This window comes from Pteronotus mesoamericanus, unplaced genomic scaffold, assembly GCF_021234165.1.
Source record: "Pteronotus mesoamericanus isolate MK-2021 breed Mesoamerican mustached bat unplaced genomic scaffold, CSHL_Meso_final contig_1201, whole genome shotgun sequence".
NCBI lineage: Eukaryota > Metazoa > Chordata > Mammalia > Chiroptera > Mormoopidae > Pteronotus > Pteronotus mesoamericanus.
In genome coordinates this window covers 244,433-269,323 of record NW_026555042.1, presented here as the reverse complement: position 1 = coordinate 269,323, position 24,891 = coordinate 244,433, and the positions used below count along the sequence as shown (strand labels likewise).

The window sequence follows — 24,891 nt, the reverse complement described above, 5'->3', positions numbered from 1 at the left end:
AACCTTCGCTGTGCCAGGTCCCCTCCCCGCTCCCTGCACCGACCTCTTTCTGTCTGTGCGGCGTTGCTGGCGCGGGGAGCCAGCCCGGACGTGCCGGCAGCACTGGCGTCCTGTGTCCCTGGCGCCACCCCCGCCCCAGCGACCGGCACCTCCCCCGCACGTCCCTCCATCCGTAACTCACCAGGCAGATTCCGAAAAGCACTTGCGCTGTTTGTAACCTGATGAAATGGCGCCACACTGCAGGAGATGTTCCGGGACTTCCTTTGATGTTTTCCCGGGGACTCCTTCGCACGGCCCAGGTGAAGCGGCGCAGCTCGCCCGCGGCCCAGGGAGCCTGTGGCCAGCCCTGTGGGGGCCAGGTCGCCCGCAGAGCCCGGGGGCCCGCGTCGGAGGGTCCGGTGCAGCGCTGTGCGCGCCCGGCCCCGCCCGACGGCCGGCACGCCGAGGGCCGGCTCATCCTGGCACTGGAACTGCGCGCCCCCGGCCGAAGCCTGGCGGTTTGCCCGCCCCTCCCCCAGGCGACCTCCTTCCCGCTGTCCCGGGGGTTCGGCTTTTCCAGGTTCCACGTCTGCGGGCGTCACACAGCCTGTGCTTTTCCCTGGCCGACGGCCGTCACTTAGTACGATGCCCTGCAGGGCCCTGCTCCTTCCTCGGGGCCGAGCAGCCTCCCCCGGTGTGCGTGGCCACCACGAGGGCTCTGTCCACTCACCCGGGGACAAGCGGTCAGGCCGTTCTCACCTGCTGGCCACTCACATGCTGCCGCGGGGGCCATGGGCGCGCCCGTCTCTTCGAGGCGGTGATGTCCTTCCCTCTGGGTCGGTGCCCAGAAGTGGAATCCCTGCGTCCCAAGGTGGCCCCGTTTTCACCTTTCTGAGGAGCCCCCACCCTGCTGTCCACAGTGGCCACCCACTCCATGCCCCCACCATGGTGCGCGAGGGTCCCCTTTCCCCACGTCCCCGCGCGCACTTGTCTCTCCTCCTTTTGAGGACAGCCGGTCTGCCCGGGGGGAGGTGGCAGCTCCGCGTGGCGTGGCTCTGCGTCTCCCCGACGCTGCGTGACGCGGAGCATCTTTTCACGGGCCTGCTGGCCGCCCGCCGGCCTCTGCGGAAGGATATCTACTCAGCCCCTCTGCCCGTTTTTGAACCAGGTTGTTCTGCTGCGGTTGAGCCGGGAGAGTCCCTTACAGCTTTCGGATGTTAACTGCCCAGGAGACACCTGTGGGCGAGCCTGTTCTTCCATTCCGCAGGCTTTCGGTTTCGTTGTTGTTTCTCTGTGCAGAAGCTTCTCAGGTTGACGTGGTCCCGCTTACCTGTTCTTCCTTTGGGTGCTTGTTACTGCATTGATGCTGTTGTGAATGGAACTGTTTTGTTTATTTCTTTTTCAGGTATTTCGCCACACACTGACTTTGCGTTCTGAAGTTTTACTGAATCCAGCGGTTCGTTCGGACAGGGGGCGGGGCGGGCGGAGGGCGTTCAGGGCCTTCTCCACGTAAGGCCGTGTCGTTGAACAGGCAGGCAGGCAGTCCTAGCTCATCGCCTCCCAGGAGGACCGCGTCTGCTCCTCGCCCGGCTTCCCTGGCGGGCGCGGCCCACGCGGGCGGGCGGGGGTGTGCACGGTGTGCGGCTGCAGCTGGTCTCGGGGGGCAGACCTCCTGCGCTCCGCCCCGGGGCGCCGTCCGCTGCGGGCCTGCTGTCTGGGGCCTTTCGGACGTTGCGCTTCACGCCGTCTGATGCCCGTCTGCGGAGAGCTTTCGTCACGGAAGGACGTTGGATGTCGTCAGGTGCTTGCCTGCATCTGTCGAGATGGTCACGTGGCTTTCGTCTTTCGCTCGGTCGCAGGATGTGTCACGGTGGTGGATTCGCGGACGCGGCCCAGCCTCGTGCCCCTGGGGCGAACCCCACTCGGCCACGTAGGATCTTTCTAACATACGCTTGAATCTGGTTTGCTAACATTTTGTTGAGAATCGATACACTTGCAACTGTCGAGGATATTGGTCCCTTTTTGTTGTCACAGCCCAGCCTGGCTTGGGTAGCGTGGTGACGCCGGCCTTGTACGATGAGGTTGGAAGGGCTCCCCGTGCTGCATGTGTTTGGAGGAACTGAAGGAGGACTGGTATTGAGTCTTCCTTACACGACCGGCAGAACTCACCAGGAGGCCGCCCGGTCCCGGGCTCCCTCGGTTGGGAGGGTTTCAGGAGTGGCTCAGGCCCCTCCCCACTGAAGGTCCGTTGGCTCGTCCCTGCCCTCATGATGCCGCCCTGCTACGTCGTTTGTTTCTAGGAATGAATCTGTTTTTCCTGGGTTGCCCAGTGTGCCTGCGTCTGTTGCTCACCGTGTCTCCTACGATCCTTCGTGTCTTTGCGGTACTGGTGGTGACGTGTCTTCTTTTGCTTCTGATCTCGCCTGCCCTGTGTTTACCCGTCAGTCCAGACGAACGGCCCACGAGCAGACCCAGGCCCCTCTGCCCCCACCTGCCGCCCGGGGGCGCCCCCCGCACTGCGTCCCCCCACGGGTGCGGGCGCCACAGCCGCCACCAGGGCGTTTTGTCCACGGCCAGATGCCACACGGGTCCGAGGGGGTGCCGCCTGGCGACGCCCGACTCGACCATCTTGCTGAGGCCCTCGGTATTTATTTTATTTTGTAAGACATCGAAGGGTCCTTCCCAAATTCTGCAACGTTCGTGTAGTCAGAATAAAATCCCAACTGTTTTTGGTTTGTTTTTTGGGTGAGAATGGGCAACGCTATATTTGTTTTTTCTCATCTGCCAAATGAGGAGAAAACACCCTCTTGGGTAAGAGAAGCTGAGGAAGGTGCGTCCTGAGGCCGCCCAAGCAGCAGAGCCGGGAGGAGGGGCGGGGCGGGGGCAGCAGGCCCCACGGCGGGAGGAGGGGCGGCCGGCGCCGGGCGGGGGCCTGGGAGTGGCTCCTCAGAGGCCAGTGTCCAGCGTGCACACAGATTTCAGGTGGATTCAAGCTCTAGAAGCTGACAGGTTTTAAAAATACTAGAAGTAGAAAGCTGTTTTTATCGTCTTCGGGTGGGGAAGGGCCTTCTAGGAATCTACTGAAGAAAATTATCTGATTTCGCAAATTAAACATTAAAATCTCTGCACGTCACAAGACATGTGAGCAGACGGAGCAAACACGTGACGCACAGACCAGGGCCCAGAGCCCCCAAGCAGGCAGGGCCGTGAAAGGGCACGAAGGGGGGAAATCAAAGCGGTGAGCGGGGTGGACACGGGTCCCGCCTCGTTCGTGGCCGCACACCGGCGAGCGGCACGAGACCGCGCGGCCGCCCCGGCTGGGCCCAGGCCCAGCGACCCGCCGCGGGGACGGAGCCCCCGGCCGTGCGACGAGGCCACCCCGGGACAGAGCCGGCCGCCGGGCCCCCCCGCAGCCACGCTGGGTCTGGCCCCGGAGGGCGCGTGACCGTGGGCCACGGGCACCAAGGGCCAGGAGTGCGGGGCTGAGCCGGGGCGGGGACCCCCGGGCAGGGTGGCCAGGGGCCTGCCTGCGGTTCAGGGCCCGGCTTCCACCGTGCGTGGCGTGACCTGCCTCCCAGAGCCACACAGCCCAGGGCTCATGCCCGCGCCTGCTGCGTGGCCCCGGGCGAGTTTCTGAACCTCTCTGGGTTCCGCTTCCTGGTGGCAAAGTGGGGCAACAGGGGCCCCGCCCGCGTGTTGTGGGCAGCGCCGTGCGCCCCACGCTGCCTGTCCCTGCACGCTCAGGCCAAGGAGCCCGCACTCTCGTGTACCCCGACTTTCAAGGTCAGAGGACCTGTCTTTCCCCTGGCTCACACCTGCTTGTTAATGAATAGAGCACAGAAAGCAGCCAAGCAGCTCTGCCTGTGGGGCCGCGGGGCCATCGGGGCAGGGGGTCCGGGGACCGCGCAGCCCCGCGCTCCTGGGCGTGGCTCAGCCTCTGCGCTGGGGAGGCGGCTGTAGGAGCAGGCGTGGCCCCCCAGAACACAGGCCAGGCCTGGGGAGCGGCGGCCGCGGGGGGGACGCGTTGCGCTCACAGCTCTCTGGTGCGGCAGGCGCACATCTACTCCCTGGGGGCCACGCTGAAGGCCGCCCTCGAGTACGTGGCGGAGCCGGAGCCCAGGCTGAGCCATGACCTGGAGGCACTGCTGGACCAGATGCAGGCGGAGGACCCTAGGGACCGGCCGGACCTCGAGGTAACGCGGGGGCTGCCCCTCGCTTCCCCCAGGGCTGAGCCCTGACCCCTGCCCTGTGGCCCGATGCCTCGCAGCCGAGGGCACGCACGCTCACACGTGCCCCACACACACGCATGCCGCACGCACACGCACGGGGCCCACCTGTCCCCCTGCCCGGCCCCTCCCTGGGGTTTGACGGCTTCGCATTTTGTGTCAACGATAACTTGGTTTTTTACACGTTTTGCAAAGAAGCTGCGCGGCTTCCAATTCTCATGGGCTAAATAGTCCCGGTTTCCTGTCATCCCGGACGCGTTGCCCTCTTACGCCGGAGACGGGGCGAGGGGGCGGGCCCGTGTGACGCGCGCACGTGTGTGCAGAGCGTCATCGCGCTGTGCGAGGAGAAGATGCAGCTGGCCTCCTCCTGCCGCCTGTGCCGCAGCCTCTCGGCCGCCGGGAGGAGGGTGCTCTCCATCGAGTCCTTCGGGGCGTTCCAAGGTGAGCGCGCCGCGCGCACGCCCACGCCCCCGCGCCTGCACCCACGTGAATGTGCACAAACGTCAACGCCGGTCACTCGCACGGTCACGCACACAAACAGCCGGTGCAAGCGTGGCCACACCTATTTATACCGCACCCTCACCCCCAAGCCCCGCACACCCACGCACACCCAACCCCACTTGCACATGGACACGCGAGAGACTCAGCCTGCAGACGCGGGGCCAGCAGGGCTGAGCGCCGGGGTGGTGCTGAGGAACGGCCGGGCGTGGGGCTGGCGCCCAGCCTGGCCAGGGAGGGGGGCAGCCGCTTCCGCCGTCTCGGAGGGCCCATCACTGCCCCGCGCCACGCCCGCTGCTGCTGCGGCGCCTGGGTTTCCGCAGCTCGCGTGGGGCCGGGCACCTCCGATCACGTTGTGAACAAACGCCAGCCTCTGCCCTGCCCGGGGCCTGCGGGGGGAGGGGCAGTGGGAGGGCGAGGGCTGCCTGTGGCCAGGGCCCGCGAGTGCCAAGCGCAGGAAGGAGTCCCCGCGGGGGGGCCCTGTGCCTGGCGGTTCCCAGGGAGACAGAGCTGCGGAGGCTGCCGCCGGGGCGGGCAGGGCTTCCTGTGGGGAATCGCGCCTGAATCCCCGTGACGGAATGCGATGTGCTTTTTGGCTGAGATGATTAGACGGGGCTGAGGCGCCCCTGCGGGGAGCCGGCCAGGCCCCCGGGGACCGGCTGCCGGTTAATTAGCCGGGATTATGTGATTAACGAGGCGGCGAAGGCGTGTCCTGGGGGGCCAGGTCTTTCAGGAGTCGCTCCAGAGGGAGCCGTGGCTGGTGGGGGCGGGGGCTGAGGGCGGGGGGGCCATCCTGGGCTGCACCCCCCGCCAGAGGTCCAACCCGTCTGCTTCTGTCCAGAGGTCAGCGAGAGTGCCTGGAGGGGGAGACCGGCTCCCAGGGGCCCAGGGCCCAGGAGGCAGCCGGGGGAGCTCAGCCCTGGCCCGGAGGCCCTGCTCACCCCCCAGGGCCGGCCGCAGACCCCGGCCTGCGACCCCCGGGCCCTGCCCTGCAAGCGCCCACTGTCGCCGCCCGTGAGAAACGGAGAGAGCCACCGCCGGGAGGGGCTGGCCAGCCTCATCCTGGAGGCCCAGCGCCCCGCAGAGAGGGGCCGCCTGCGGAAGGTGCAGACGGTCCCCCGGCTGCTGCCCGACGGCCCCGAGGTCAGCGCCCTCGGCCTGCCGCTGACCGGCCTGAAAAACCAGCTGCCCGCGTCTGACTTCTTCCCGCCGGACCTCAGGAAGGCCGTCCCTGAAGGGAAAAACAGCCTTGCCGGCTTCAAGGCCCAGCCCAAGACCAGGCTGCAGCCGGGGCAGGAGCCCGAACCCCAGCAGGAAGGGGCTCGAGGGGCGGGTCCCAGTGGGGACGGGGAGACCGAGGCGCCCGGCCAGGGCCCCGTGACGCAGCGCCGCCCGCCCCACGCTGAGGACACCGAGGATGCAGGCCGGGCCCCGGGGGCCGACGGGAAGGCTGCAGAAAGAGCCGGGGAGCCGGGAGGCGCGGCCGCCGAGCAGGTGGGTGCCGTGTGTTCCGCATGGCGTGTGGCTTGTGGCCGGGAGTCGGCAGTGAGGGGCGGGGACTCTGTCGGAAGCCTGTTCCGGGGGCCGGGGGTCTGCCTAGCGTCCCTGCAGGCACTCGGAGGGGCCCCCTGCGGCCGTGGACGCTGGGCAGAGCCCGGCCGAGCACGCTGTTCTGCTCGGCTCCCAGCAAGTCACTCTCTGAAGCTCCGTGTCCCGTCAGCTCCCGGGACAGAGCCGCCTGGGTGCCGGTGGCCCACACCCGGCGTGTTCAGGGGCAGCCCCTGGCCTGGCCCCGCGGCCCACGGGGCCGCGCCGACAGCTCACTTCCCACAGGCTTCGTCGGCCCACGACGGGGGCAGAGCCCGTGGTTCACATTTTCGCTCATGTCCTGACACGCCTGAGGAGGGTGATTTACACGAACAGTGCGGTGACCGTAAAACAAGGTTGCCCTGGAGGCCCCGCTGCCCGCGCCAGGTGGGGCTCGGCCGCCCGACTCCTGGAGGCCAGGCCCGGGGGGGGGAGAGCCCGCGCCCCCGGCCCCGGAGGCGCTGGCCCCGCTGAGCCCGGCGTCCGCCCGGCGTGTTTTCCGTAGCCGTCCGCCGTCCACGGCCGCTGCCGCGCCACTTCCTGCCTGTTGCCAACGGCAGGAGGGGCGGACGCCCAGGAGCGGGTTGCGGGGCCCCTCGGCGCCCCCCTCTTTCGCACGCCCGGCCCGGGCGCAGGGCCGCGTCTCTGCGCCCCCCGGCACCTGCTGTCTTGACGTGGGGACGCTGTGTCCCAGCTGTCGGGAGGGCCGCGTGGGAGGCCCATCGCGTGTCTGAAGTGGCTCCCGCCTGTCGCTCCCCCAGGGCGTCTCCCTGCAGGACCTGCTGTCCAAGCTGGGCCGGCCCTTCAAGGAGTACGAGCTCTGGGCCCTGGCCCACGCCTGCCTCAGCGCCCTGCGCGCCCCCCGCCAGCACCCAGGTGACGCTTGCTCTGCGGTTCCGCGTCCAGCCCCGCGGGCCGGGGGGACACAGCGTCCCCCGTGGGCCGGGGAGCCCGGGGGCGCCTGCTCCCGCCTCCGGACGGGCGGTCAGGGCAGCAGGCCTCTGAGCAGGGAGGCGCTGTCCCACGGGGGGGACGTGGCCCGGGGGGCTCAGACGTCACTCTGCTTCGCGGCCCCCAGGCCAGTGTGCTGGGCCCGCGCCCTCGGCGGCATCCGCACGTGATGGGGGGGCGACCAACCCAGCCCTCCGGTCCCTCTCGAGTCTCAGGGTCCCAGGTCTTTGGGGTCCCGTCGGGCCCCCAGCCTGCGCAGGGCCCTACTGGGGGTGCCGCGTGTGGGCCGCACCCCCCATTGCCCTCCTCTTCCTTTGGCTCTTCTTTGTTTCCTGCCTCCTGGGCCCAGCAGGCGGCGTGGGGGGGGCGTGGCCCGGGGGCCCTGTCCTGTCCCCTCGCCGTCTGCCTGGCGCCTCCGGGGAATGGAGGTGGCCGGCCAGTGCCCGCTGCTCCACCAGCGAGGGACCCCGTGCCCTTGCGTCCCCAGGGTTGACCCAGGGGCCCTTGGGGTGGCGAGGGGGCTGCCCCCCGACGGCACCGCTGCAGGCCCCGGGGGCGCAGGCCCCTGCAGCGAACCCGCTGCCTGACCCGCCCTCCGCTGCAGCCTGCCTGTGTCCGGACTCCGTGCTGGTGGCCGAGGACGGGGCTGTGCTCTTCGGGGCCCCCGCTGCCGACGGTGGGTCCGCGGGCGAGGGCGCCCCCCGGCCGTGTCCCCGCCTCTGCCGCCGAGCGGAGAGGAGAGCTCAGCTGGGTTTGGGGTTTTCTCTCTCATAGGCACATCCAACTCCTTCTTCCTGGCCCCTGAGGTTGCAGAGCAGAAGCTGGTGACTGAAAAGGTACCCGGCCCCCCATCCCTTCCAGCCCCCCCGCCCCGTCCCACCCGGCCCCCCATCCCTTCCCGCCCCCCCGCCCCGTCGCACCCGGCCCCCCACCCCACCGGCGATGCCACCCCCTTTTGTCCAGAGTGCCTGAGGGGAGCAAGGGGCCAGCTCGGGCAGCCCCGTGCAGCACGTGGGTCCAAACCCCCGCTCAGCCTGACCAGGGCAGCGCCCCCCCGGCCGGCCTGGCTCTGGCCGTGCACCCTGAGGGCCCCGGGCACAGGCCCCCTGCCACGCCCCCACTCGCCTGGTGCTGTCCAGCAGGCATGTGGGAAGGGCAGGAGAACAGCCCCAGGGCCCGGGAGGAGGAAACAATGCTGTTGGCAGGGGGCAATTTTCTACATAGGAAAGCCCTAGGTACCCCAAGGAAGCTACCAAGAAACTCCTAGAACTTGGAAGTGAGTTCTGAAAGGCCACAGGGTGTATGATAAACATTCAGAAGGATCCGTTGTAGTTCCAAACATCAGCAGTGAACGTGTGAACACCAAAATTCAAACTATATTACGTTTAACATCACTCTAAAACATGAAATACGTAGACGTAGGTCTAACAAAGCAGGTACAGGACCTATGACGGAAACTACAACATGCTGATGAAAGACACTAAAGAGAACCTTTGGGACGGAGGGCCGGGCAGAGGCCTTGGGCGTGACTCCAGAAACACAGTCCATAAATTCACCCACAAGAGGATACACAGATAAATGCACTTCAGCAAAGTTCAAGGCCGGCCGCATGGGGTTCATTCCACGTACGGAAGGCTGGCTCGGCAGCCGAAAGTCTGCGCGTCAGCCATCACATCGGCCGACCAACGGAGAACCGTATGTTTACATCAGTAGATGCCTGCAGCTCGACAAAATCCATTACCCGTTCACGATAAAAACTCAGCAAACCAGGAATCGGGGAGAGCATCCTCACCTGGATAAAGAACACCTATGAAAACCTCCGGAAAATGATTCGCGGTGAGAAATGAGGGGTTTCCCCCACAGGCCGGGGAAAGGTGGGGGGCTCCCTCCCACGATGTGCTGGGCGTCCTGGCAAACCGAGCAGGTCAGGAACAGGAAGTGAGCGGCCCGCAGACCGGAAAGGAAGGAAGAAAACAGGCTCTCTTCACCGGTGGCAAGGCTGTCTCCAGAAAAATCCCGGAGAATCAACAGAAACCCTGGAGCTCCTGAGCAATCGCAGCGAAGCCCCGCGGTGCAAGGGCAACACGCAGAAGTCAACACCCTCCTACACACCCACCGAGAACAGGTAGGGTTTGAAATTAGAACCCATACCGTTTACGTTGGCACCCCAAAACTCACCGTGTAAGCCTAACAAAACACGTACAAGGTCTGCATGAGAGAAGCTACAAGATTCCGATTAAAAAAAACACACAAAGATCAAAATAAACGGAGATACATGTTCCATGTTCACGGACAGGGAGACTCAACATGGTCAAGAGGTCAGTTCCTCCCGACTTGACCTGCAGATTCAGCTGCAGCCCAATCACAATCCCAGCACGTTATTTTGTGGGCGCTGACAGACTGACCCCGAAGGTGCACGGAGGCAGAACCCCCAGGGCAGCCGACTCTGCGGAAGGAGAAGAGCGAAGTCGCAGGGCTCAGCCCCCACCTCGGGTCTCGCCGTGAAGCCACGGTGATCGGGACAGTGTGGCCGTGGCAACGGACTGGACAACAAGGCCTGTGGGACAAAGGAGAAAGTCCAGAAATAGACCCGCACGCGCACCGTCAGCTGTGATCTTCGACAAGGGGGCGGCGGCAACGCAACGGACGGACGCAGCCTCTTGGAGAAGCGCTGCTGGGGCAGCGGGACGTCCCCGCGCGGAAGGAACAGTCTGTACACGGGCCTTCCCCCTCCACAAAAACGGACTCGAAACTGATCACAGTCCTACATGTGAAGTGCAAGACTCTGAAAGCCCTGGGCCGTGAGCGTGTCCCGGCCACGCTGGAAGCGAGGTCCGCGCGCACTGCTGCCGACGGACGGTGCTGTCAGGACACGGAGAAGACAGGAGGCCACGGACCGGGGGCAGCACTCGCAAACACGCCTCTCAACGTGCCCGTGTCCCAGACCTACGAAGGACCCTTACGGGTCAACAGTAAGGAAACAAACGACCCAGGGAAAGGGACGGAAGTTCTGCAGAGACACCTCACCTGAGAAGCGGCCACGCGGCGGGGGAGCCTCTGGAGGTGCCCAGCGCCTCGGGGCCGCCAGGAAGCGCCCACCAGCAAGGCGCCCACCAGCGAGGCGCCCGGGCGCTGCTGTCAGGCCGCCGAAGACCCAGGCCCGCAGAGCCCCGGAGGCCGGCGAGGACGCGGGGCGGCCGGACCCGCCCTCAGCGCTGCGGGGAGCGACCGCGCGGCAGCCCGTGGGGACATTGGCTGGCGTCTCACAATACGGAGGCGGCGAGGGCCACACAGGCAGCAGACCTTCGTGCTCGAGAGGCGTCCGCGCAGCGCCCTGCCGGTGCCCGGTGCCCGGTGAGAGCAGCTCCGCCTGTGCGAACCCCCGAGAATCGATCGCTGTGTGGAACTTACAGAAAAGGCAGACGATACCCTTTGTTAATTTTAAACTGTGTGCGACACGTCCTTTTGGCTTAGGAGCGTATCGGGCGGCCTGGGTCTGCCAGGCCCCATAGGCCTCAGGGCACCCCTCCGTGGCCCGCCCCGCACGCCGTGTGTGCGCCCGCCACCCGCGTGCCCCCCGGAACCACTGCACGCTGGGAGTTTCGGTCCCGCAGATGAGTGAGATCATGCGGCTTAGCTTTTCCTGCTGACTTCCTCCACGTAGCATGACGTCCTCGCGAGCCCTCCACGTGGCCGCAAAGGGCAGCGCGTCGTCCCTGCTCACGGCCGAGTGGGGGTCATGGCGTGCACTCGCCGCAGCGTCTGCGCCCAGCCCTCTGCCGGAGGCGCCGCGGTGCCTCCACGTCTCGGCCGCCGTGAATGCCGCCGCCCTGAGCATCAGGGTGCGTGTGTCTTTGCGAATAACCTGTGTGCCCCCTGCTCGACACCAGCGCATTCAGAGCAGACTCACGTGTGCAGCCGAGCGTTTGTGTTCAGAGAGCTGGTGTTACCCGCTTGGCAGCACAGCCCCGGGTCGGGCTCGTGGCCTCGGGCGCCGACTGGCCGGCTCGCCCCGGGTGTCAGGGGCCGTGGGCGCCTGTCCAGCACGGCCCTGGGCCCGGGAGGCTCCGGGCCCCAAGGAGGCGCCTCTGGGCCCCAGCTAGGGCAGCTCGGTGGGGACGGGGTCGGGGACAGTCTGCTGAGCATGGCCGGCGTCTCCCCTCCCCAGGCCTCGGTGTACTGTGTGGCCGCAGTGCTGTGGACAGCGGCCAAGTTCAGTGTCCCCCGCGACCACAAGCTGGCCCTGCCACGCAGGCTCAAGACCCTCCTGCTGGAAATGGCCAGGCGCAGCGCCCAGGAGCGGCCGTCGGTGGCCGAGGCCATCAAGGTATGTGCTTGGGCCCTGCAGGCTGGAGGGCCGGGCAGTGCCCACAGGGAAGGGGGGGTGGGCGCGGCTTCCAGGAAAAGTGAGGGTTGGGCCGGGAGGGCATGGGCTTCCTCTGTGGAGGGCCCGCCCCCCCAACATCCCCCTCAGAGAGTGGGCAGGGGCTGCCCTGGGGCCAGCCTGGACCCCGGTCTCAGGCCCCTCCGGGGAGGAGCCAAGCACCCTGCACCTGACTCCCGCATGCCCCCAAGTCCTTCCCTCCTCGCCCTGTGCAGGCTGGGGGTGGGGCCGCAGGACCGGGTCCTGACCCTCCTTCCAAGTGACAAGTGCAGGGGCGGCGTGGTGGTTTCCCTGACCCAGAGCTGCGGGACCCCTGGGGGAGGAGCCACGTGTGGACCGGGAGAGGGGCCGGCTCTGGGGCTGCAGCCTGGGCTCAGGGACCGTCTGCCTCCCGGTCGCGAGCGTTTGAGCTCATGGGGCGCGTAGCTGAATGAAGGGGAAGCGTCTCGTCCTGCAGAGACTCAGGACAAGGGACAGACACTCGCTGAGTGCCTGGGACTGGGGCCACGCCAGCATTTGCCCCACGAGGACCTCTGCCCGTCCCAGTCCCTCGGGCTTGGCTCGCCCGCGTCAAGCCCCCTTTCCTGTAGTTACCAGGGCCCCATTCCCTTCCAGGCTGAGCTCGGGGCGGTGGGTTGGGGGGTGCGAGCTCGGTGCTTCGGCCCCCCTGGCGATGGTTCTGCAACCTCGCCCTTTCTCGCCGTTTCTCAAGGGGCATTGGGGCAGCCGTGTGTCCCTGAACCCCTGCCTCAGCACCGACGTCCGCTGCCCCCCTGTGTGGGGCGATTCTCTGCAGGGCAGCGTGGGGCGAGGCCGCAGCCCCTCCTGTCCAGTTTTCACTCCGCTGAGGCCGTGCCGGGAGGACAGTGACCGCGCTAGGTTTGCGGGGGCCGACGCCGCCCCGGGCGGCCGGACTTCCCGTGGAGAAGCTGCGGGTGCCCCACGTGCGCCGGTGGGCTCCTGCCTGCCTGCCTGGCCTGGCGTGGGGCCGGTGGCTGTGCCGCCTGCCTCGCCGCGCGCTGGACGTGTGGCCTGTGTCCTTGCTTCCAGGTGTGTGGCAGTTACCTCCTTCAGCGAGGAATGGACAGCAGGAAGATTCTAGCCCACCTGAGGGCGTCGACCTGCAAGGTGCGGCGGCCACGTCCACGGCGCAGGCACGAGCCCCCGGACGTCCTGGGGCCCCGGGGAGGGAGGTCTCGTTCCACCGTTTATTGTGCGGAGGGGGGTGACTCCGACGTGACGTTCTCCTCAGCCTTCCCGTCGTCGTGAGCGGCAGCCCCACGCCCTGGCCCTGCTGACCCAGGGCTGGGCAGGGGCACCCCCGGAGTCCTGCCCTCCGACCCTCCGGTAGCCGCGTCGCTTACACACGCTCCTGTCGGCTTCCTGGGCAGCGGCCCGGGCGGCCACGCAGGGGCCCCCGTTCAGCAGACAGGCACGCTCCGCCCACCAGGGCCTCCGAGGGTGCCTACTCCCCGCGCCCTAGAAACCTGCCAAACTTTGCTGAACTGGGGCGCAAGGGCTCCCGCCCCGAGGAGAAGCAGGCCGGGCTCTGAGACTCGGCCGCGGCCGAGCGTGCTGGGCCTCTGGCGTCACCGCCCCGCGCGCTGTGTCCTTCTGTCCCAGGTCGACCAGGAGGAGGAGACCATCAGCCTCCAAAACGCATTTCCGGCGCTGGAACTGACCCCCGGCACAGCGCCCAACCCCAGGCCCAGCTCAGGTGGGTGCCCTGGGGCCGCCCACCCCACCCCGGGGCCCTGCTGTCCGCCAGCGCGGGACACTGCACCTGCGCGCTGCGGGGACCCCGACCAGCCCACTCCCCCTCGGCCCCCAGTTCTCCCCCTTGTCACCAGCCGCCAGAGCAGCGGCCCCGCCCCCCACCCCCCACCCCCGACGTCCTCACGGCCGCTCCTAGTTCTCGTCCTGCCCCGTGTCCCCTCCTCGGAGCCGACTGTGCCGTCTCCGCGGCGCCCGCCCATGGGGGTTTCCGCCGCTCCAGCCCTCCCCCGCAGCGCCAGCGGCCCTGGCTTGGCCGCTCTCCACCGCGTCTCCTTTCCCCGGGGGCCGGGACGCCCGGGCGCCCTCGGAGACACGCGGAAGGGGCCCAGCGCCCCCTCGTGGCCGGAGGAATCACCGCAGCCTGGCCCGGAGGCCCCGGCCCCGCCCCCCGCCTCCGTGCGCTCACCCCAAGTTTGTCCCAGGCGCCGTGCAGGTTGGCAGCGACGCCAGACTCACGGCCGTGCAGGGGCCTGTGCCCGCCCTGCCCGCCGGCCGCGAGGGGCCCGTGGAGCTGCCCGTGGCTTTCGCCTCCCCAGCCACGCCCTTCAGGCCCATCGTCCTCGCGCCAGGAGCCGGTGTGGCCAGGTGAGCGGCAGGTGTGGCCGGGAGCCGGATGCGTCCGGGAGCCCCTCCTGAGCGCCCCTCTGCTCACAGGGACGCGCCTGCCGGGTCCTCAGGGCCGGCAGAGGGGCCAGAGCCGACGAAAGGCAGGCGAGATGTGGACGGGGACGTGGACGGGAAGAAGGCTCCTGAGGGCCAGGCCGTGGCCACCAGCTTGGAGACGCCTGACCAGCTGGCGCCTGGTCCCGGGTCAGGGGGCCCAGCCCCAGGACCCTCCGGAGCATTGGTGCCAAGGGGGTTGGCCTCGGGGGGCGCCTGCCCCCCAGCTCCTGCCTCATCAGTGATGCCCCCATCCTCTGCCCCAGCCCCACCCCCAAAGGCGCAGGAGCCGGTCGCACCTGGACAATCTTCCAGTGGCCTCGGGCCCCGCACCCCAGGGCCCGCCGCAGCCCCCCAGGGCCCGCTCCCCCCAGCCAAGCCACCCAGGAGCAGGGCCGCCAAGGGCCCCAGCCAGGAGCCCCAGGGCCCCCCGTCCATCCCCCTCAGCCCCTCCCGGGCCGACATGAGTCCAGGCGGCCCCAGGGGCGCCCCAGACAGTCTCCCCGAGCGACCCCGGCCGGCAGACCGCAAGCTGCGTCCACCAGGGGCGGACGCCTCGCCCGCCCCGAAGAGCGTGGCCTGCCCATCCCTGCAGGAGGCCACGCGCCTCATCCAGGAGGAGTTCGCCTTCGATGGCTACCTGGGCAACGGGCTGGAGGCGCTGATCATGGGTACCGCGCCCGGGACGCGGGGCGGGGGGCCACGCAAGGGGCTTCAGTCGCCACAGAGGGGCCGGCTCCCCCGTCCGCAGCAGGCGACAGCGCCGGGCCCCCCAGGGACCGCTGGCAGCCGAGAGGGCCCCCGCGCCCAGCTGCCCGCCCCCGGCCAGCCTGGTTCTGCAGAAGGCGGGGCCGGAGGCAGCCCCCCACGTTGTAACTCGCCCGTCCCTGTGCACCCAGGGGAGTACATCCACGCCCTGAGGGACCTCACCTACGCCACCTTCTGCGGGGCTGTCGCCGAGAAGTTCTGTGACCTCTACTGGGGGGAGAGGCTGCTGCAGAGTCTTTTCCAAGTGGTGAACGGGCCGGCGCCGCCCCCCAAGGGGTGAGCGCCCTCCTGGGCCCCTGGGGCCGACCCGCGGTGCGCCAGCCACACTCCCCTCCCGCCCGGCATGCACCTCCCCGCCCAGGGCCCCTCTCCTGGGGGCACCCACCGTGTGCCCAGCCCCTGCTCCAGCACCTGGCCCCTTCAGGGAGGGAGAGGGGGCCTGCGGGGCCCCAAGGGGCAGGAGGGAAACCTCTGACTGGCTGCAGGAGGCCGATGACCAGGACCCCAGAGGGAGGCTCCTTCAGGGAACAGCGTCTGCCCCCCGCCCCCTGCCCCCTCCACAAGCACTTGGTGAGGTGCGTGCGCTGTGCGCTGCATCCCCAGACCGCGCGCTTTTGTGGCACTGGGACAGACGTCTGGGACCAGACCTGGAGGCACAGGGAGCCTCTGCCTAAGGGCCCGTGTGCCCTGCCAGGGGGGCCCGCGGCGGCCAGTCGGGTCATTGCTGGAAGCGTGGGCGTGGGCGGGGCAGCTGCTTCAGAGCCCGCGCAGTGGCCCCCCTGGTCACACTGCGCAGTCACGGTGCAGGGGGCGCCTGGCACGCGGGGGGTCCCTTCGGAAGGCGGTGCAGAGGGGACCTGTGGAGTTGGGGGCGGTATGGGGACGGGCCCCGGAGCTGCGCGTCCTCCTCTCTGGTGGCAGCGCTTCGGAGGAGGCAGCATCACAGCCCGAGGCCAGCGGCCGGGCCGGCACACCCAGCGGCTGCTCGCCCTCCAGCCACCGGCCCGCGCTGCAGGAAGCAGGTACGGGGGGGGGGGGGTGCCAGGGGCGGGGGGCTTCCCACGGCAGGTTTCTCTTGGCCCCTCTGTCCACCTCCCTGGCGTCCACACTGTGAGGGGTGTGTCCCGCGGGCACCCAGGTGACCTTGGGGCCCCTCACCTGCTCTGACCTTCCCTCCACAGACAGACAGACAGGCTCTATTGTGTCTGTCTGTTTGCACGCAAGCCAAGGTTCCTGTGTATTTAAGACCCTGTCCCAGACCCCGTGGACCCTCTAGAGCAGACGCGGGGCCACCGGGCCACCCCAAAGGGCCTCGCGTCCCCAACTGCGTGCACGCAGCCTCTCTGTAAACGGCTCACAGCGGACTCCCTGCGTGACCTGCGGCCGCTGCCCCCGACCCTCTTTCCTCTCTCCAGGGGAGGACACGCCGGCCACTCGCGGCAGCAGGCCCCTGTGCCCGCCCCCCTCGCTGTCCGAGGTTGACTCAGACGAGCTGTCCCGAGGGAACTTGGAGGTGGGATTCCGGCCTCAGACGTCAGTGAAAGCCGAGAGGGAGCACCTGCCCGAGGCCGGAGAGGACCGGCGGCCGGTGGTGGGCGCAGAGCCGGCCAGAGGGGCCTCGGACGTGGAGGCCATGGCGCGGCTGGCCGGGCCCGAGAAGGGGGGCCCGGCTATGAGCCCAGGCCCGGCCGAGTTCCAGAGCTGCAGCCCCGGCTGGAGCAGCGCCTTCTACGAGGCCGACTGCTTCGGCACCGACATCCACAACTACGTGAGGGAGCTGGGCGGGCGGAAGGCCGGCGGGGCCCCCGACGCCTCCAGTCTGGTGAGTGCTGGGCCTCCGTCCTCTGCGGGGGGGCCCTGGCCCAGCGGGTCCCAGCCTCACAGGGCACGGGGCCCCTCCCTGGGCACCCCACTCCTGGTGCCCTGCCCCCCCGTGCCCCCCACGCTGGCCAGGGCACCGTCCCTGGACTCGTCGGCACATGCCCTCCCCGTTATCAGGCAGGAAATGGCTCTTCCGTCCCCGCCAGCAGAACGCGTGGTCGCCAGGAGACAGCTGGCAGGCGGCCGCCCCCCACCTGGCAAGCTCGGGTGGCTCTGGCTCTGGCTCTGGCAGGTGCAGCCCCCTTGCCCGGTCGGCCCTCGGGGCTCTGGGCCCTGGGCAGCATGCCTTTGAGAAGCACCTGCTGTGGCGGTCAGTTCAGCCAGGCCCGCGCCCACCTGGCCGGGCCCCGTAGTCCCCGGGCGGCGGACAGGAGGGAGCCGGTCCGCCGTCCGGCCTCTGGGCCGCCAGCCAAGCAAACGCGCCTCCCGGCCTGCGGCGCCTTCCGGGCTTCCCCGGTGCTTCTCCCGTCCGCTGCCCGCCCTGCCTGTCACTCAACCCCAGCCCGGAAGAGACCCAGGCCCTGCTCCGCTCTCGCATGTCACGTGTTCGCGGGGCGGGGCTCCAGGCTGCGTGGGAGGCGGGGCCCCAGCCTGCGGGTCGCGGCCCTCGAGACCGCGGGCCCGGCGGCGTGTGCGGGGCGCGGGGTGGGGAACTGGGGCCTCCCGCGGGGCCCTGGGGAGGAAGGCGGCCTGGCCCCCGTGCTGGGTGCCCCGGGCAGGGGTGCGGCGTACAGAGCCCCCGAGACCCGAGGTTACTGTGCTGGAGTCCGGAGCTCAGCCCGGGGGCGGCGGGGACGCTCCCGGCTGGACACGTTCCGCTTCCTCCCGCTCGCTGGCGCCCACTCCCGCGCTCTCACTGCCACCTGCTCGGAACCGCCGGGTGTCCTCGTCTGGTGTGGCCTTTCCCAGGAGCGGGAAACAGCCGACTGCGAGCGGCAGAGGCCAGCGCAGCAGGCGGCACTGCCGCCTCCCGCCACGGGAGAGCTGAGGCTCGGGAGGGTGAGGGGCAGAGGGGGGCACAGGTGGCAGCTGCCGCGCGTGACGTCCAGGGCGAGCGGGCCTGGTGACCGACGCGAGTCACACCCTCCCCGGACGGGGCTGTCCTTACGCTGGAGGGTCCCCGGGGGCCGTGGGCAGCAACTGTTCCAGGCGCTGACGCAAGGCGGTGGAGGACCAGCGGTTTGCCTAACCGCACACCCACGTGTCCTAGTTCATTTGGCCCACGGCCCAGAAGCAGCGACGGCCTAGCAGCCGCCGCCGGGGCCGGGTCTGGCCAGGCACAGCGGCCTCCAGTCAAAGGAGCCAGGCCCCTCGGAGAGCGGCAGATCTGGGGCTGCCCTGGGAAGCCGCCAGGCGAGCCGGAGCATGAGAGGTCTCGCGGCCACCGAGGAGCCCCCAGTGGCCACAGCTGCAGTGCTTGACCAGCAGAAGACATGCCGCAGCACTGGAGTCTAACCCAGTGTATGAAACCGGTGTCCGGGCGCCGCACAGATGCAGGCAATTGAAGTAAAACGGGACAGGTGCCCAGGGACCGTGTACAGAAAGATGAAAACCCATCCCAGCGTTCATGATGAATCTCAGGGAACCCCGAATAACCCAACAGCCGTGGGGCAGAATGGGGTCAGAGGGCGCAGGCTCCCAGCGCCAACGTTGGCCCGGAGCTGCTGCAGCCGAGCCCGGGCGGCACTGGCCCGGCGTCGACACGGGCCGAGGGTCGGACAGGGAGCTCGGAAACAAGCCCCCGCGGCTGTGGCCAGACTAGGCGGCCACAACTGCCGGCCGGGGCGGGGGCGCGGGCGCGGGCGCGCCACTCCCCACAGCAGAGCTGGGAGAACCGGACGCCGACACGCAGAAATTAGCCAAAAAATCAGAGGCCTGTGCACAAGGGCTGAAACTTTAAAACTCTCGGAAGAAAACGGGGAAGGTTCACGACGCCGGATTGGCACTGATTTCTGGCGTTTGACAGACACACAGGCAACAGGAGTAAAAACACGCGGGACTTCACTGACTTGCAGAGCGTCTGTGCGCGGAAGGACGGGTGGGCGGAAGCATCTGCAAGTCACGTATCTGATCAGCATTTAATACGAAACATGCCCACGGCTCCCAGACTCAGCGGCAGCAAAACAGACGCCCAGGCGAAAACACGAGGAAAGGACCTCAGCAGACGTTCCCGCAAAGGAAACACACAAATGGCTAAACCGCACATGAACACATGCTCCACCGTGTGTCATTAGGGAAGAAAAGCACATCGAAACCGCGAGACGCCACTTTGTCCCCACTCTGGTGGCTCGTATAAAAATTAAAATTTCCAGAAGGACAATGGCAGGTGTCAGCAAGGACGTGGAGGGATGGGAACCATGCGCGCTCTGGCGGGAGGGAAAGCTGGGGCAGCTGCCGCTGCTGGGCAGAGACCGGAAGGCCTGAGGGCGGGGACACCCACAGGCACCGCCCCTGCGTTTACAGCAGCACTGGTTTAGGTCGCCCAAAGGTCAAGCAGCCCGGGGGTGCAAGGATAAGCCAGGTGTGGTCCCCCCACCCCATGGCATATCGCTCGACCCTCAGACCACACGGCAGGAATCCCTGACCCCTGCTGCTGCCGGAGGGGCCCAGGGGCCGTGGGCTCAGGGAGCTGGCAGAGGACGCGGGCTGGGTGGGCCCACGCCCCGAGGCCCCTGGAGGTGCCAGGGCCCCAGAGGCAGAGGCGGGAGGGAGGCAGGGGCAGTGAGTGTCTGGGGAGACGAGGAAGCTCTGGGGGTGGGAGTGGGGGCGGTGGCGGCTGCACCACTCTGTGTACCTGACGCCACCAAACCGCAGGACAGAAAGTGGTTAAAACCGTCAACTTTATATCCTGTATATTTTGTCACTGTACAAAAAGCCCAGAAAAAACACTTTTCAGTGAGTGGAGGAACAACAAGGGGCAGACAAGGGCTGCCCTGTGGCCGGAGGCCGGGGCCGGGCGCCGTGCCCTCGGCTCCGAGCCTGGGTGCCCCACCCCCCCCGCACTGCTGTGCTGCCACACGGACTGCAGCTGCCCGCGGAGACGGAGCCCTGCTGACCGGGGCCGGGAGAGGGGGCGGGGTGCCCGCCGCCGACAGGAACCACAGGGAAGGGCGGGGCGCCGAGCGGCCAGGCCACGGCCAGGGTCGGCCTTGCTGGGGCGCTCACGTCTGTGTGGGCAGCGTGGGGACAGGGGTGCCCTTGGGTTCCCTGCCGGCTGCCTGGTCTGGGCGGATGGGCCTCCCCAACCTGTGTCCTCCCGGGGCGCCCGGCACCCCTGCCTGTCCCTCAGACTGTTCCTGAACATGGACTGAGGCCAGCCCGGGTCAAGGACTCTGCTGCGGTCACGTCTGCTCCTCCTGGGCGTGAGCCTGGGGCCAGGACCCCGGGGCCTCCGGTCTCTGAAACGCCACCCTAGACAAGCCGGCCCGGGGAGCCGCGCTGAGCCCGACTTCCCTGCGGGTGGTCCTGGTGGGGACAGTGTGCAGGAGGCGGGCAATTTGGGGGAAACGCCGGGGGGGGGGGTGGGGCGCAGACAGCCAGCAGTGACTTCTTGTCCCCTTTTTCTTGCTCACCTGGGAAGATGTCTCTCCTGGAACCTGAGTGCAGGCAGGTGAGTTTCCTGGGCCCTCTGCCTCGGGCGTGGGCTGGGAGGCCACCAGCCAGGGCCCGTTCCACGTTTCTCCTTGGGAACCTGCTGCGTGGGCTTCACAGCACAAAGGGTGTAAAACACCAGTGGGCGCGTTTCTCATTCACAGCCCCAAACAGCACGTGCAGAACCGGCCCAGGCACGGGGCGGGGGGGGGGGTGGCGGGGCGCGGGGGGCGCCGAGGGTGCGCGCGTGCTGGTCTTCCCATGTGGGCTGAGGCGTGCCTGCTGGGGCCGCGGCCGTGTCTCCTGGTGCCCAGCCACACGGACGCCTGGTTGCCTTCGCCCACCGTTGGGCTCTGTGTCCAGCGGCTGGGTGAGCGCACCCCGCTTTGGGCCTCCCTCCCCCTCTGACTCCTGGCTCTGCCGGCTCCCTTCCTGCTTGTTCTCCTCGCTCCTCAACAACCGGGCTCCCCCGGGTCCCCGTGGCACCTGCCACCGCAGGGCCTAGACGGCGCCTCAGATCGCTCGCGTTTATTTCTCTACCAAAGTAACGCTCGTTCGTTTCTGTGAAGTTCTGGTTGGGTCAGGCCAGGGAAAGGCCTCAACTCAGGTGACCGCAGTCACTGCACGGGGACCCCAGCGGGCCGTGTCACCTGCAGCTGAGTTCCCTGCACTTCAGCTGCCGCGTGGCCACCGAGGTGACGCCCAGCGCGAGGATTTGCTTCCCTGTCATCCCAGGTGGTGTGTGAATTTTAATCCACGTGGGTTTATCTTTAAAATCCGTGAAAACAGCCCTTCTCAATGGCTCAGATAACATGCAAAGTGCTGCTGACAAACCTCGCGCAATAGAAACCGAGGTTCCTGAGACACGGACAGCAAGTCTGCAGAACGGCAGCCACGTCCGTGGCCTGCGTCCACAGACCCGCTCCCGGGGGCTGTCACCCTCAGCGTCTGGACAGAGGACAAGGGGACAGTGGGCTGGCCACAGCCTTGCACAGAGGGACCGCCCCAGCCGCCCCGGAGGGAGGCGCGTCCTGGAACGCGGGGCTCCAGCTGTCCTGCGCTCGGGCTGGGAACACCAGCCGGGGTCTCAGCGGTGCGGGGGCGGGCCCCGCGGGCAGGCCTCGCTGGGCCCAGACGTGCAGACGGGGGCGGAGGGGTCCACTACAAACACAGCTCCTTGGGCCGCCTGCGTGTCTCGGCCACGCCATCGGGCAGGGCGTCCCTCGCTGGAACGTCCAGGGTCTCCCGAGCACTTGCAGTGCGGCCCCACAGCGGAGGCACTGACGTTCTCTTTTGTTCAACACTGGAGAGGGCGCCGCGACCCGTGGCCTCCGCGCCGGGGCACAGGCCTGGCGCACAAAGCGCTTGGTGTCGTCCCTGCAAGAGGGACAGGTGTCAGGGTCGCCAGCTGTCAAGTGCGGGAGGCGGCCTGGAGCCCAGGCTGAGCAACATCCAAGCCCAAGCCCTCCTCGGAGGCGCTGTCCCCAGAAACGAAGCCCACTGCGCGAGCGCCCGCCGCCCGTGGACGTCTCTCTGGGGGCCCCGTCGGCTCCCTCCACGGACGTTTCCATGGGGAGGGCCCGGTGTGGCAGCTTCCCCTGCGGCTGGCACCCGGCTGAGCTGCGGAAGGATCCGGAGGCCTCAGGGATCTGCACTAACAGCTAGAGGGGCGCATGCTCCGCCCAGGCCGCGGGCTCTGACCGGCGGTCCTCTGGAGGGGTCTGTCTACGGCCCCGTCGTTAAGAGCAGCGTGTGGGCGGAGGCAGCCCCGGGCCGAGCCGGTTAGAGAGCACAGGTAGGGGGCGTTCGCACATCTGAGCAAGCGCCACCGCACCGTCCCGCCCAGGAGTTGCCCAGGGACGCGCTCACAGCTGTAGATGAGGAGGCCGGGGAGCCTCTTCGCATTGGAGCTCCTTACACTCCCCACAGTGACCACCTGGACGCGTCTGTCCTCAGGTGAGCACACCTGCGTGAGGGGCGTTCAGGACCGGGGCCCCGAGCCCAGCTTGCAGGAGGCAGTTCCCCCAGGAGTCTGAAGGCCCCTGGGCCTGAGCGGGCGCCTGCCCGCCCCGCCCCCTGCCCCGCCCCTCGCCGCGGCCCCGCCCCCTGCAGGAAGAGCGAGCCGCCCGGCCCGGGGTGCGCAAGGGCTGCTTGGTCAGACTCAGGGTCTAACCTCCTCCTCCGCCCGGGCCTTGGGGCCCGGAGACCGCCGTGGCGACACTGCCTCTCGCTTGAAAGGAGAGGCTGTGACTGGACTCTGGTCACTTTGGACGTTCGGTGCCTGGAACTGGCCCTGCGCTCGGGCTGCCCCCCCCCCGACGCTGTGTGAGGGGCACCGGGACTGTGTCCACGGGACAGTGGAGACCGTGGAAGGGGCCGTCCCCACCGGACGAGCCTGTGGCTCCTCATGGGGGGATGGGCACCCCGTCCCCGAAGATAAAAATTCCCCAGGAGAGAGCCTGTCCGACGCACTGCTGGGAACGTGGTGGAAGCCCCGCTCTGCCCCCGGCTCTGCGGGCAGTGGGCGTGGCCGCGCGCCGTGCGGCTGGGTGTGTTCAAGGTCCACGTTAAAAGCGGGGCCTCGGAAGGCACCCAGTAGCCACCCTGGGGAGGTCGCACCCCCTGGTGGCTGCAGCACACGGCGGTTTGAGGGGAGGTGGCCAGGCCAGCCCGGTGGGGCTGGGAAGGGGGGACCTCGTTCCACGAGCCTGGGTTTGCTGGGAAGCAAGACCCTGAGCAGGAGTGGGGCCTCGGTGGGTTCCCCTCGAGCGCCGGGACCGTGGGGGGGCCTGGCCCAGCAGCACGTGTCGGGTGGGGACAGTCGCCGCTTGCCAGGCGAGCCCCGGCCCTGTGGCTGATCCCAGGACCACAGGCCTGAAGGAGGCTGGTCTCTGCACTGAGTATGATGTCTACTGTAGAACTCTCCGGAAGGGCAAGCTCCTGGGGGACAGGGCTGGGTCCCCGTAGGCAGGGGCAGTTCTGAGCATCGGGTGCTGACCCCACCCCTCATCTGCCCACCAGCCCGTCCTGGGGACTGGGGATTCTGGGGGGACAGATAACAGAGGGTAACTGCCCACCTTGACCTCCTGCTGGGCCAGTGGCATCTGCTTGGCAAGGGCCAGTGTCCTGAAATGACCCCCTGCTCACAGGCACCTTGGCTCAGCGTCCCCAGGGGCCAGGGGGCTCCGATCCCCACTTCCACGTGGGCCCTGCTGCCTGAGCTGCCCCCAGGGCCTGGCCGTGAGCTGCAGGCGCCCGCGTGCGGTGGGTCTCCCGTGCTTTCGTTTCGCGGGGGTCCTGCGGGCATGGGAGCTCCGGGACCGCAGAGGGGAGCACGTGTGTCCGAGGGGGCTGAGGCCACGCGGCCCTGCCCTGCCCTGCTCTGCCCTGCCCACCAGCTCTGTCCTCCTCAGGAGCTCGAGCAGCAGCTCATGATGGAGCAGAGGACCTACCGGAAGACCCTCAAGTTCTACCAGAAGCTCTTACAGAAGGAGAAGCGGAGTAAAGGTAGGGCCGAGCCTGCTCGGGGTCGCCCGGGGCCCTGGGGGCGAGGCCTCGGGGTGCTGACAGCGCCCGCCGCCGCCCCCCCAGGCTCCGAGGTGAGGATGATGCTGTCCAAACTGAAGGGGCAGCTGGAGGAAACGACATCCAAGGTGCAGTTCCTCGGGCTGGTCAAGAAGTACCTCCAGGCGAGTAGCCCTCCTCCCGCCAAGCGCCCCACCCCCAGCCGTAGGTCTCCTGCAGCGAGAATCCCTCGTGCGGACGACCGCTGACCCCATGGGGCCACACGCCGGGCTGTGCTGGGCCCAGGGTGGGGGCCGGCCGACTGGGCACCCCCCCCACAGCTCCCCTGCGGGTGTGGCTCAGCCAGACAGCGCCGCCCCCTCGGCCCCCAGGTCCTGCACGCGGAGCAGTGGGGCCTGGAGCCCTGCGCCCTGCCCCTGCTGGTGAACGTGGCCGCGGCCCACTGCGGTGCGCCCGACTTCAGCCCCCTGGACGAGTCCTCCTCCCTCATCTTCTACAACGTCAGCAAGCACCCGCGCGGCGGCAGGCAGCGCAAGGCCCGCGTCCTGCAGGCAGGCACCCCGCTGGGGCTCATGGCCTACCTCTACTCCAGGTGTGGCTGCCGTGCTGGGGCCCGGGGGCCCGGGGGTTCCCCATCACCCCTCAGGCCTTTAGAGGGAAAGGGAGACAGAGAAAGAAACAGGCCCCCAGGAGGGAAGAGCGGAGCTGTTTGCGCCGCTTCCATCTAGGGAAGACTTGGTGGGGTGGCCACGTGCCTCCTGGGCTGGGCTCCTGGAGGCCTCAGAGCCACGGCCCCCACCGGGGGCGAATCTGCGGCCCCAGGCGCCCCTGCGGGCGCTTCGGAGGAAAGTGCCAGCGGGCTTCGCAGGGCAGACGCACACGGGAGCCTGGCAGGAGGCCCGGACCGGCCGCCTTCCCGGGTCAGAGCCCCCGCGGCACAGTGTCTGGCTCCCAGGGCCTGTGCCTGGGGGCTGGGCGCACTCACTGGGGCGTGCACAGCTGCCACGCGTGGGCATGAGCCCCCGGCAGCACAGAGCTTTGGGGACAAATCGTTGCTCTTTCCTA

At 68.6% G+C, this 24,891-nt stretch overlaps 1 protein-coding gene across 1 annotated transcript in view; it reads left to right on the top strand.

Moving 5' to 3' along the window:
* Positions 1–24,891, top strand: part of KNDC1 (kinase non-catalytic C-lobe domain containing 1) — a 39,469-nt gene that overhangs the window by 6,543 nt on the left and 8,035 nt on the right. The window contains exons 4-20 of the mRNA XM_054585064.1: positions 4,032–4,172; positions 4,529–4,646; positions 5,545–6,197; positions 7,052–7,166; positions 7,846–7,917; positions 8,016–8,077; positions 11,410–11,568; positions 12,676–12,753; positions 13,249–13,342; positions 13,824–13,986; positions 14,056–14,732; positions 14,961–15,105; positions 15,751–15,851; positions 16,245–16,651; positions 23,715–23,808; positions 23,893–23,990; positions 24,198–24,418. Of these exons, the coding sequence (XP_054441039.1) occupies positions 4,032–4,172; positions 4,529–4,646; positions 5,545–6,197; positions 7,052–7,166; positions 7,846–7,917; positions 8,016–8,077; positions 11,410–11,568; positions 12,676–12,753; positions 13,249–13,342; positions 13,824–13,986; positions 14,056–14,732; positions 14,961–15,105; positions 15,751–15,851; positions 16,245–16,651; positions 23,715–23,808; positions 23,893–23,990; positions 24,198–24,418 (3,398 nt within the window). The remainder of the gene's footprint in view (positions 1–4,031; positions 4,173–4,528; positions 4,647–5,544; positions 6,198–7,051; positions 7,167–7,845; positions 7,918–8,015; positions 8,078–11,409; positions 11,569–12,675; positions 12,754–13,248; positions 13,343–13,823; positions 13,987–14,055; positions 14,733–14,960; positions 15,106–15,750; positions 15,852–16,244; positions 16,652–23,714; positions 23,809–23,892; positions 23,991–24,197; positions 24,419–24,891) is intronic.